This window comes from Enhydra lutris, unplaced genomic scaffold (genome assembly GCF_002288905.1).
Source record: "Enhydra lutris kenyoni isolate GAN:26980312 unplaced genomic scaffold, ASM228890v2 scaffoldscaffold13, whole genome shotgun sequence".
Classification (NCBI taxonomy): domain Eukaryota; kingdom Metazoa; phylum Chordata; class Mammalia; order Carnivora; family Mustelidae; genus Enhydra; species Enhydra lutris.
Window position 1 is genome coordinate 4,473,486 of NW_019154097.1, and position 12,920 is coordinate 4,486,405.

General features: G+C 45.0%; 1 protein-coding gene and 1 pseudogene across 2 annotated transcripts in view; one reads left to right on the plus strand and one right to left on the minus strand.

Moving 5' to 3' along the window:
- Window positions 1-12,920, plus strand: part of LOC111146094 (reversion inducing cysteine rich protein with kazal motifs) — a 77,106-nt gene that overhangs the window by 49,827 nt on the left and 14,359 nt on the right. Inside the window, exons 13-16 of the mRNA XM_022501477.1 lie at window positions 240-380; window positions 1,730-1,918; window positions 3,545-3,667; window positions 5,589-5,760. Of these exons, the coding sequence (XP_022357185.1) occupies window positions 240-380; window positions 1,730-1,918; window positions 3,545-3,667; window positions 5,589-5,760 (625 nt within the window). The remainder of the gene's footprint in view (window positions 1-239; window positions 381-1,729; window positions 1,919-3,544; window positions 3,668-5,588; window positions 5,761-12,920) is intronic.
- LOC111146095 lies at window positions 11,045-11,632 on the minus strand (annotated as a pseudogene). The gene has a single exon (XR_002640518.1). The product of XR_002640518.1 is annotated as a ragulator complex protein LAMTOR5 pseudogene (transcript).

A 12,920-nucleotide genomic window follows, 5' to 3' on the forward strand; every position in this document is an offset into this window, starting at 1 on the left:
CAGAACTTTTTCCAGCGTATCATAAGTACCCAGTAAATAAACAGGTGAATAAATGTATATATGTTTATGCTAAATTCATAAATTATCAGAGAATCTGTGTGTTTTAATAGTTTCTTGGAATCAGGCCTTGCTTTCTGCTCATGAGCTCTCATTTATTCTAGCCATAATTAATTTGGATAATTTACAGACCTCTGTTACCTTTTTGGGTTGGTTAAACTGATCTGTGTTTGGTTTTTCAGGGCCAAGTACTTTGGGTAACATTGTAGAAGAGGTCACTCATCCCTGTAACCCAAATCCTTGCCCTGCTAATGAGCTCTGTGAGGTTAACCGGAAGGGGTGTCCGTCTGGAGATCCCTGTCTTCCATACTCTTGTGTTCAAGGTAAGAGGTAGATGGGTGTGATTGTGGAGTGGGTATGGATTTGTGCTGCTGGTGTTTCTGTATAGGGATACTCTTTGGAGTAAGCTCTAAATAAATAAATAAATATCTTTTTTTTTTAAAAGATACGTGTAATTTTACAACTAATTTTTTTAATTTTATTTTATTTCTAAAAATATTTTATTTTTTAAAGATTTTATTTATTTACTTGACAGAGAGAGAGATCATAAGTAGGCAGAGGCAGGCAGAGAGAGGGAGGGAAGCAGACTCCCTGCCTAGCAGAGAGCCTGATGCGGGGCTCAGTCCCACGACTCTGAGATCATGACCTGAGCTGAAGGCAGAGGCTTAACCCACTGAGCCACCCAGGCACCCCACTAATTTTTTTTTTAATTCAGGAAGCCTCTTGAATAAGAAATGCTTATCCCATTGAATTTTGATAGTCTTTCTTTCTGCATCCCTTTAGGGTACAGTGGGCAACGTTTTGCTTCCTTTTATTTTTTTCCCAATTGAAATTGTTTCTTTGTCCTGTTAAAATCACCATTTTAAAATATCTTGAAGTGGGGCGCCTGGGTGGCTCAGTGGGTTAAAGCCTCTGCTTTCGGCTCAGGTCGTGATCCCAGGGTCCTAGGATCGAGCCCCACGTCGGGCTCTCTGCTCTGCAGGAAGCCTGCTTCCTCCCCCCTCTCTCTCTGCCTGCCTCTCTGCCTACTTGTGATGTCTCTCTCTCTCTCTCTCTCTCTGTCAAATAAAATCTTAAAAAAATAAATAAATAAAAATAAAAAAAATAAAATACCTTGAAGTAATAAGGGATATAAGATTAAATTAAATAAGCATGATGTCTCAAAGGATCATCTATAATATGTGTATAATACCAGAATATATCAGTCAATATAAATTTTGTTAAAATTGGAAATGAATGGATTTTCCTTAAGCCCAATCAAGTATTCAGCTTTTCTTGAATTTATGATATCCTTATATTCTATCCCTAAAAGTTTTCCTGACCAAGAAGTTTCCATAGTCCATTTTTAAAATATCTATGATTTTTTAAAATATCCTTGATAAGCCCAAAGCAATTAAAAAAAATACATATCTTATAGCATTTTTATTCTGAACTATAGCTAACTCTGGGGAATAGGTCCATAATCACCACCATCTTACGGAACATGGAATTTTCCATTTGAGAGGGTATGTTTCAGTCAGTGAACCAGACCAATTCTTTGACTTAGTGAAAGTTCTATTACATAATCTTTAGTAGCCACACAATACCTATGAGACCAATGTAAAATATATCTAATGTCATAACAATGTCATGGCACAATACCATCTCTCTCAGCTTATTTTTGTTTGTACAGGTTGCAAATTAGGAGAAGCCTCTGATTTCATCGTTCGTCAAGGGACACTAATCCAGGTGCCATCATCTGCTGGGGAAGTTGGTTGTTACAAAATTTGCTCATGTGGACAAAGTGGACTCTTGGAAAATTGTATAGAGATGCACTGCATAGATCTTCAGAAGTCATGTATTGTTGGAGGAAAAAGAAAAAGTGAGTCTTGAGCTGTACTTATTTGCTTTTTGTTTTTAATATGAGATCAGTTATCTTTTTTTTTTTTAAGATTTTATTTATTTATTTGACAGAGATCACAAGTAGGCAGAGAGGCAGGCAGAGAGAGAGAGGAGAAAGCAGGCTCCCCGCTGAGCAGAGAGCCCGATGTGGGGCTCAATCCCAGGATCCTGGGATTATGACCTGGGCCGAAGGCAGAGGCTTTAACCCACTGAGCCACCCAGGCACCCCTGAGATTAGTTATCTTAACTTTGTAGGAAGAACATTGGATAGATTCCCACCAAAGAGTAAGGTCTACAAATCAGATCCTCCAGACCAGTATTTTCCAAACTGTACTCTACAGAACACCAGGACTTCTAAGGAACCCTCTTAGGAGCCTCCTCAAAAAGGGACTAATAGCTAATAATAATTAATACTACTAAACTTTTGGGGGGCCTGGGTGGCTCAGTGGGTTAAAGCCTCTGCCTTCGGCTCAGGTCACGATCCCAGGGTCCTGGGATCGAGCCCCGCATTGGGCTCTCTGCTCAGCAGGGAGCCTGCTTCCCTTCCTCTCTCTCTGCCCGCCTCTCTGCCTACTTGTGATCTCTGCCTGTCAAATAAATAAATAAAATCTTTAAAAAAAAAATACTACTCTACTTTTAATTGTGTGCCAAGCACTATGCTAAGTCTTGGCCTGTGTTATCTCATATGACCCTTCCAGTTGTTCTTTGATTTCTGTGTTGTTGTGAGGAAGATGATGCTCAGGCAGGTCACCCAGCTAGTAAGTAACTAAAGAAGAACTCAGTCCTGGGCCTGTCTGACTCCAAAGCCCTTGACCTCCACAGGCAAAGACACAGGTGTGCTCCTTCCCATTCCTTCCTCAACTACGTTTCTTTACGAAAAGTAAAAGTCAGAGTTTGATGTTGTAGAAAGCTAACTATTGACTAGGCATTGGGAGACAGCACATGAACAAGTGCCACCCTTTGATGCCCTCTCTAAAAGTCTGAGGGTCTTGCTTTCTTATTGCTTCCTTAACCATGTTTTGCTTATAGCCCTAACAACCATTCTGTCAATATACAACCTCTGAGGATAAAGAAATTCATTCCTTCCATAGACTTCCAATGATTAAATGCCTGCTCTTTACAGAAGAACATAGTAGCACCTTATGGGGCTGAAACTGGGATGAGGGATTCAGGTCATGTTGTACATGATCAGATGGGGGAGCATTAGAGCCACAAAAGGAGCAGACCCAGTGCTCTTCAAGGACCTAGTCATTCCCACCAGGGCATCAGGAAAGTCTTCAATTCAAAGATGGCAGGGCTGATTGTGGAGAGATGACTGAAGTTCCAGAAGGAAGAGAGGAGCTTGTCAGGCAAGAGGGGCAGCCAGAAACATTCTCAGAGAACAGGGAGCAATCTGGTAAGACTAGCACTTCGGGGGTTTGGAGAGAAATGGTGGGAGATAAGCATGAAAATATAAATATTACAGATTTAGCTTCTCAGTTTGTATATTCAGAAGTCATCTTTCAAGAATTTCTATTTTAAAACTTTTTAAACTACTAAATTGTTAATATATGATTTATTTATAAATGCATGAAATGGAGCAACATTTTATTTCTCCTTTCCTTAGGTCATGGGACCTCCTTTAACATTGACTGCAATATCTGTTCTTGTTTTGCTGGCAATTTGGTGTGTTCTACCCGCCTGTGCCTCAGTGAGCACAGTTCAGAAGATGACCGGCGCACCTTCACAGGTAACCACGGCCACCCAGAAGCAGCCCTTAGTGGCCATCATCCCTTTTCCCTTCAAGGTAGCTTCACCGCTCTTGCCATAACTGCAGATGTACACGGTAAAATAAATACATAATCTGAGAACAAGGTACTTTCCCTCTCTGGATCTGTTTCTTCCTCTGTGAATTGAAGGCATTAAACAAATGATTTCCTGGGACCCTTCTAGCACTAATACTCTGAAATTCCATGGGTTAAAAAGAACAGGGCCAGTGACTGGGACGGTTTTGGTAAAATGAAACTTTGCTACCTAGTAAAATCCACCCCTACCATTATATTAGAAAATCTATTTTCTAAGTTAGTCTGTGTTGTAATGTTTTTCTCATCACCTTTTCCCTGTCCTGCCTTAGCTTACTAGTTCATTCAATGGAGACCCCTATAATAAAGCTATAGATAGGAAAAGTAAAGAATGCTCCTTCCAATCTAGTGTATAAAATCTAGAAATTAGAGATTTAAAGTCTGGCTTGGGGGATTTCTGGACTGTCAAAGGGTAATACCAAAACCAAAATAAAGACAAAGGTTGTAAACTCGTCGTGTTCCACTCTTCATCTCCTTAGAGAAGGGGAAGAACAAGAACTTGGGAAATTATTGTAATTTTGAGACTTAGGCATTTTTATGAACATCTCTGGGTTGTGTTTGGACTTAGACAATATCTGAGTCCCAAAAAATGAGGTACACTTTGTGGCCAATAAAATCTCTTTAGAGTCTGTTAGCTAAACGGTCATTACCTTAATTTATCCCAGGACATGAGGGGCTACACACCACAGGGAAAAAGAGTCCTGCTAGTTGTAAAGTTCATCTTCCAAATATATTTGGATATAAGTAAGTTAATAAGTAAATTAAATAAATAAATAAGTAGTTTTCCATAAAAATCTTTAATTCTTCATCCCCAGTGGTTTTATGGTTTCTCTAAGCAGAATGAATTGCTCTCATCAAAACAAGCAAATAAAGGATAATAATAAGGATAACAACAACAAGAATGACAATAAAACATCAAGATTGGTACTCAGGATAGGTAGAGGGTGGGGTGGGGTTAATCCTGTCTTTCCTTCCCTAGCAGCCTGCTGTGTACTTCTTATTTCTGATATCCTTTTTATTTTAATGGGCTGGAGGTAGACCAGTAAATCCCTAATCAGTTCTCATCCCATCCCTCTCTATGTGCCATAACAACTCCCGGGAAAGAAGAATCAACTTGCTGCTGCAGCTGCATGAAATGGGGTAAATTTAGGGGGCTACCTGGCTCGTCTTTACCCAGAACCAAGCGTATTTCAGATCTGGAGCAAAACAGATCCCAGTAGATAGCAAGAGACCCTGCTGTTGCTGTCAACAGCTTTAGCTGCTTCTCAAGAAAAGAGCCTCGCATCTCACTGGCCTGTTTGCTTACTGGAGCATAACCCAGCAGAATAAAGCATAGCAATGTCAAGAAAGCAGTGTTCTTGATTGATGCTCATAAACACTTCTAAGTCTCAAAATTACAGTAATTTCCCAAGTTACTTTCTTGTTGTTTTGGTATTACCCTTTAACATTCCAGAGATCTCCCAAGCCAGACTTCAGACATCTAAATTCTAGATTATTCACGAGATTGGGAGGAGCTTTCTTTACTTTTCCTACCTATAGCTTTGTTTACATGGGTCTCTACCTCTGGGGTCAAGGTCTGGAAGCCCCCAATTAGCTGGCAATAAATGGAACAAAGGAAAGCCATTATGCAGACAAATGGCTTTTCAGAGCCTTGCCTCTTTAAAAGCACTCTCAGAGACTGGAGGGATGCCTTTTCCTGAACTTAATTCACAATGCTGTTTTAATGTGAGAGTTCCATGTGAATTAGGAAATATGACAGGCAGGAGAACGTATAAGTAGCCAGCATTAAATCTGTGTCCTCTTCCACAGGTCTGCCCTGTAACTGTGCAGATCAGTTCGTCCCTGTGTGTGGGCAGAACGGCCGCACTTACCCCAGTGCCTGCATTGCTCGCTGTGTGGGCCTCCAAGACCATCAGTTTGAGTTTGGATCATGCATATCAAAGGATCCATGTACTCCAAATCCCTGCCCAAAAAACCAAAGGTAAATTAAATGACTCCTTATCTTTTTTCCTTTTTAAGATTTTTATTTTAATCACCTGCTGCTGATCACCTATTTCACCAGTCTCCCCACATCCCTTTCCGCTGGTAACCATCACTTTCTTCTCTATAGTTGAGAGTTGTTTGTTGTTTTGTCTTGCTCTTCTTTGCCCCGTGTATGTTTTGTTTCTTAAATTCCACATCTGAAGGAAATATATTTGTCTTTCTCCGACTTCTTTCACTTAGAATTACACTCTCTAGCTCCACCTATGTCATTGGAAATGGAAAGATTTTATTCTTTTGTATGGCTGAATAATACTCCATTGTGTATATATGTATGCCACATCCTGGAGAGTGGCTCAGGGGTCCCCAATATGGAGGATTTGGGGGCCAGGGCTCTGGGGACAGAAGCCCAAAGACACAACCTGAGTTTATTGTTAGGACCTCAAGGGCATAGCAGGCCTGATCTGCCAGCACAGAAGTGGGCTTCCAGGGAGCTGAGTAGAGGGCAGGGTTGGCAGGTGTTCAAGGATATTCCGGCCATGCGGTCACCTGGCATTTAGCGAGCTTTCTCTCAGGGTTCAGGCGCGACCACTCAGGACCAGGGGCCGGTCCAGGCGGCTCCCCTGAAGGCACGCGCAGCTGGAAGCGAATTCGCGGGGGGATTCTGGCCAATTCTCAGGAGCTTTCTGCCCAAATTGACATCGATTTGGGCAGAAAACTTGTGAGAATGGGCCAGCATTAGGCAGCGATCCGTGCCGCTCACGTGCCTGGTGTCTGCAGCACTTTCTAGCTAGGTGCGTGTTGTGACCATCGGGGACCGCGGGCCGGGCACACGAGGCTCCCTACGGGGCCTCACTGAGACGAGCATCCTGGGGGCAGAGTTGAGGGAGGGGGTCAGGCTGAGGGTCAGGCTCCCGGTTTGTGGCCCTGTTGGGGACACCAAAGGTGGGGGTGGCCTCAGGAGGGCATGTGGGTTTCTCCCGCTCTGAGGGTTTTGCGCGGCTCCAAATGGCGCGGTATCCTCCAGGGGCGGGGGGCAGAAGTCCTGGGGTGTGGCTTGGGGTCCCCAACATGGAGGGCTTGGGGGCCAGGCCCCAGGGAATGGAAGCCTGACAACCCAACCTAGGGATAGGGTTCGGGCCTAGGGGCATGGCAGGCCCGATCTGCTGGCGCTGCAGTGGGCTCCCAGGGGTCTGAGTAGAGGGCGGGGTTGGCAGGCGTTCAAGGTGATTCGGACCGCACGTGCACCTGGCGTGTAGCACGCTTTCTCGAAGGGTTTGGGCTGCGACCACTCGACCACTCGGGACCATGGGCCAGGTCCAGACGGCTCCCCTGAAGGCCCACCCTGCTGCAAGCAAGTTTGGCGGGGGTTTCCGGCCAATTCGCAGGAGCTTTCTGCCCAAATCGACATCGATTTGGGCAGAAAGCTCCTGAGAATTGGCGGGCGTTGGGCGGTGATTCAGGCAGCTCACCCGCCAGGTGTCGAGTGCTTTCTTGCTAGGTAGGTGTTGCAACTGTCAGGCACCACAGGCTGGACCCACGCCTCTCTCCTGCTGGCCCCTGCTGAGGCAAACTGCCTGGGGCCAGAGTTGAGGGAGGGGGTCAGGCTGAGCATCAGGCTGTGGGTTTGTGGCCCTAGGGGGTGGGGCGCTGAAGGTGAGGGTGGCCTCAGGGAGGCATGCGGGTTTCTCCCACTCTGAAGGTTTTGCGAAGCTCCAAATGGCATGGTTTCCTCCTGGGGGACAGGTGGAGTTTTGGCGTGTGGCTCAGGGGTCCCCAATCTGGAGGGCCTCTTGGGACAGAAGCCTGTAAACCCAACCTAGAGTTAGTGTTAGGGCCTAGAGGCATGGCAGGTCTGATCTGCTGGAGCTGAGGTGGGACCCCTGGGGGTCTGAGTTGAGGAGAGGGGTCACGCAGTGGGTCAGGCTCCAGGTTGGTGGCCAGGGGGTTGCCAGATTTGGGGATGGCCTCAGGGAGTCATTCAGGTTTCTCCCAGTCAGAGGGTTTGGAGCAGGACCAAATGGCACAGTTTCCATCTGGGTGGCAGGCAGACTCCTGGGGTGTGGCTCCGGGGTCCCCAATCTGGAGGGCTTGGGGGACAGGCCACGGGGGACAGAAGCCTAAAAACTGACCTAGAGATCGGGTTAGGGCCTTGGGGCATGGCAGGCCCCATCAGCCGGCGCTGTGCTACGGCAGGGCTCCCCAGGGGCCGAGTACAGAGTGGGGTTGGCAGGTGTTCTGAGGCAATTCGGGCCACACGTGCACCTGGCGTTTAGCGTGCTTTCTCACAGGGTTTGGGCGGTGACCACTTGGGACCATGGGCCCTTTCCAGGAAGCTCCCCTGAAGGCCCATGCCGCCAGAAGCGAGTTGGCTGGGGAATTCCGGCCAATTCTCAATGATCTTTCTGCCCAAATTGACATCGATTTGGGCAGAAAGCTCATTGAAAATTGGCCAGCATTGGGTGGCGATCCAGGCCGCTCATGCACCTGGTTTCTGGAGTGCTTTCTCTCTAGGTGTGCATGGCGACCATCAGGGACTGTGGGCTGGGCCCATGAGGCTCCCCAGTGGGCGCCCACTGAGGCGAGCTCCCTGGGGGCAGAGTTGAGGGTGGGAGTCCGGCAGCCCATGAGCCCTCCGGGTTTGTGGCCACTGGGGGAGGGGGGAGGTGGGCACCGAAGGTGGGGGTGGCCTCAGGGGCACATGCAGTTTTCTCCCACGGGGAGGGTTCTGCGTGGCTCCAAACAGCACTGTTTCTTCCTAGAGGGCAGGCAGAGTCCTGGGGTGTGCCTCAGGGATCCCTGATCCGGAGGGCTTGGGGGCCAGGCCCTGGGAGCTGGAAGCCTGACAGCCCAACCTAGGGTTAGGGTTAGGGCCTAGGGGCATGGCAGGCCCGATTTGCCAGCACTGAGGCGGGATCCCCGGGAGGCTGAGTTGAGGGCAGGGGTCTGGCAGCACGTCAGCCTCCGGGTTTGTGGAGAGGGCGGAGGGTGGGGATGTAGTGCCAAAGATAGGGGTGGCCTCAGGGGGGCATGCACCTTTCTCCCATTCTGAGGGTTCTGCAGAGCTCCAAATGGCAGGGTTTCCTCCTGGGGGGCCAGTGGTGTCCTGGGGTATGGCTTAGGGGTCCCCAATGGAGGGCTTGGGGATGAGGCCTTTTGGGACGGAACCCTGAAAACCCAAACTAGGGTCAGAGTTAGGGCCTAGGGACATGGCAGTCCCTATCTCCCAGTGCTGAGGCAGGCTCCTTGCATGGCTGAGTTAAGGGCGGTGGTCTGGAAGTACGTCAGGCTCCCTGTTTGTGTCCAGGGGCCCGCTGAAGTTGGAGGTGGCCTCACGGGGGCATGCAGGTTTCTCACACTCTGATGGTTCTTTGCATCTCCAAACGAAATGTTTTCCTTATGGGTGGCAGGTACAGTCCTGGGGTGTGGTTCATCAGTCCCCAATCTGGAAGATTTATGGGCTAGGCCTCTGGGGACAGAAACCTAGAAACCCAACCTAGGGTTAGGGTTAGGGCCTAGGGGCAGGGCAGGCCGATCTGCTGGCACTGAGGTGGGCTCCCCACATGCGTAAGTTGAGGACCCAGTTTAGGTGGCGAGTCAGCCTCTTCTTTTCTGGGCACTTTCCATAGTTTGGCTATTTAGGACTTTGCTGCTATAAACACTGGGGTGCAGGTATCCCTTCGGATCACTACATTTAAATCTTAAGGGTGAATACCCAGTTGTGTGATTGCTAGATCATAGGATTGTTCTATTTTTAACTTTTTGAGGAATTTCCATGTTGTTTTCCACAGTGGCTGCACCAATTTCTATTCCTACCAACAGTCCAAGAGTGTTCCTTTTTCTCCACATCCTCACCAACAACCAGTTGTTGATTTTAGCCATTCTGGCCAGTGTGAGATGATATCTCATTTTAATTTTGATTTGCATTTCCTGGTGATAAGTGATGAGCATCTTTTCATGTGTGTATTGACTATCCCCATGGAAAACATTCCATATGTCTTCTTTGGAGAAATATCTGTTCATTTCTTCTGTTTTTTTAACTGGATTCTTTTTTGCGTGTTGGGTTTTTAAGTTCTTTATGTGTTTGGGATACTAACCCTTTATCAGATATGTCATTTCCAAATATCTTCTCCCATTCTGTAGGTTGCCTTTTAGTTTTGTTGATTATTTCCTTGGCTGTGCAAATCCTTTTTATTTTGATGTAGTCCAAATAATTTGTTTTTGCTTTTATTTCCTTTGCTTCAGGGGACCCATCTAGAAAAAAATTTCTACAGCCAATGTCAGAAAAATTACTGCCTGTGTTCTCTCTAGGATTTTTATGGTTTCATGTCTAACATTTAGGTTTTAAATCCATTTTTAATTTGTTTTTGTGTATGGTTAAAAAACTGGTCCAGTTTCTTTCTATTGTGTGTTGCTGTCCAATTTTCTCAACACCATTTGTTGAAGAGACTGTCTTTTTCCGATTGGATATTCTTTCCTTTGTTGTCAAAGATTAATTGACCATATAACTATGGGTTTACTTCTAGATTTTCTATTCATTGATCTATGTGTCTATTTTTGTGCCAGTACTGTATTGTTTTGATTATACATCTTTGTAATATAACTTGAAGTCTAGAATTAGGATGCCTCCAGCTCTGCTTTGCTTTTTCCAGATTGTCTTGGCTATTCGGGGTCTTTTGTGTTTCCATAAGCATTTTGGGATTATTCTAGTTCTGTGAAAAATGCTGTTGGTATTTTTTTTTCTTTTTTTTTTTTTTAAGATTTTATTTACTTATTTGAGAGTGCAAGAGAGAGGGAGAACATGAGCGGGGCGGGGGGGGCAGAGGAAAGAGGGAGCAGCAGACTCCCCAATGAGCAGAAAGCCCGATGTGGGACTCGATCCCAGGACTCTGGGATCATGGTATGAGCCCAAGGCGGATGCTTAACTGTCGGAGCTGCCCAGGCATCCCTGAGTTACTCTGAAAATCCCTTAGCCTTAGTTACACAAAGGCAAAATGGGGCAGCTAAGAGTACATATAGGGTTATCAGTGAGAATTACATGAGTTCGTGGTATCTAATAGGTACTTAATGATAATAGCTATTATGTTGTTATGGGGTGGGTATAGGCTTAATTGGTTTTCAGTATCCATGGACACTTGTGTGAGACTGTCTGTAGTTCAGGAAGCTTCTCAGAGAGAAGAGATTGACTTGGAGCAAAGATTTTTAAAAAATTATAATTTGGCAATTCAAAAAAATGAACATTTGCTAAGAATTTAAACAATCCAAAAAAGAGCCAAGCTTTCCTCTGACCAGATTTATTGAATGTAAGAAAATTCTGTGTACAAAGTGACTGGGACCTGCTGCTTCAAAACATGATCCTTTCTTACTAATATTTGGATAAGTCAGTCCATTGAGTGTCCAAAAGAAGCTTACTCTAAAATTAAGAGAAAAGTGCCCAATGCACACGAAATAAATGGCCTGACTATTGGGACTGGTGTAGTTGTCTAAGATAATTTACACAGGCGGGATCGAGCCCCGATGACAGGCTGCTGGAGAACCGCCATGAGCCGTCAGGAGGCCATCTTGAGCACCGCCACCATGATGCCGTCGTGTTTCTGGATCATGATGTTCCCATTATCTGATTCTAGACACACCACAGGGATATCAGTGGGGTCTGAGGTCAGCTTAGCTGCTTGCTGGGCTAGAACGGATATCACCCCGGCCTGCTCATCTGACAGGGTCCCATGGCAGCCCAGATTAAGTCCTTGTGAATCTGTGCACAGGACTCCAACAATGGATGGATTCTTCATTGTATCCTCCAAGTGCTGCTCCAAGGTGGCCTCCATACCCCCCCCCCCCACCCGGGGGATCCCGCAGCTCGACACCTCCTGCTCCGCCCCTGCTGTTGTTATTTTGATAGGGATTACATTAAATGTGTAGATTGCTTTGGTTAACATAGACATTTTAACAGTGTTTGTTCTTCCAGTCCATGAGTGGGGAATGTCTTTCCATTTCTTTGTGTCATCTTCCATTTCTTTCTTTTAAAGTTTTCAGAGTATAGGTCTTTTACCTCTTTGGTGTGGTTTATTCCTAGACATCTTGTGATTTTTGGTGTGATTATAAATGGGATTATTTTCTTAATTTCTCTTCCTGCTACTTCATTATTGGTGTGTAGAAATGCAACAGATTTCTGTAAATTGATTTTGTATACTAGGTCTTTATTGATTTTGTGTATCAGTTCTAGCAGTTTGTTGACAGAGTCTTTCTGGTCTTTTTTTTTTTTTCTCATCTTTTATGTATAGCATAGAAGCATGTCATCTGCAAATAGTGAAAGCTTTCTTCTTCCTTACTGATTTGGATGCCTTTTATTTCCTTCTGTTGTCTGATTGTTGTGTCTAGGACTCCTAGTACTATGTTGAATAAAAGTGATGAGAATGGTCATCCTTCTCTTGTTCCTGACCTTAGGGGGAAAGCTCTCAGTTTTCCCCTTTTGAAGATGATGTTAGCTGTTGGTTTTTCATATATGGCCATTACTATGTTGAGGTATGTTCCCTCTAAACATGTGTTGAGGGTTTTTCTCATGAATAGATATTGTACTTTGTCGAATGCTGTTTCTGCATCTATTGAAATGAACATATGGTTCTCATCATTTCTCTTAGTGATGTGATGTATCATGTTGATTGGTTTATGAATATTGAACCACCCTTGCAACCCAGGAGTAAATCCCACTTAACCATGGTGTGTGATTTTTTAAACGTATAGTTGGATTAGGTTGCTAGTATTTTGTTGAGGGTTTTTGCATCTATGTTCATCACAGACATTGGCCTGTAGTTCTCTTTTTGTGATATCTTTATCTGGTTTTGGTGTCTGGGTAGTGCTGGCCTCATAGAATGAATTTGGAAGTTTTCCTTCCTTCTCTATTTTTTGGTATAGTTTGTGAAGAGTAAGTATTAACTCCTTTTTTAAATGTTTGATAGAATTTGCCTTTGAAGCCATCTGGTCCTGGACTGTTGTTTTTTGGGAGTTTTTAAGTTACTGATTCAGTTTCTTTGCCAGTAATCAGTCTGTTCAAATTTTCTATTTCTTCCTATTTCAGTTTTGGTAGGTATATGTTTCTAGGAATTTATCCATTTCTTCTGGGTTGTCCAGTTTGTTGACATCATTTTTCATAATATTCTCATA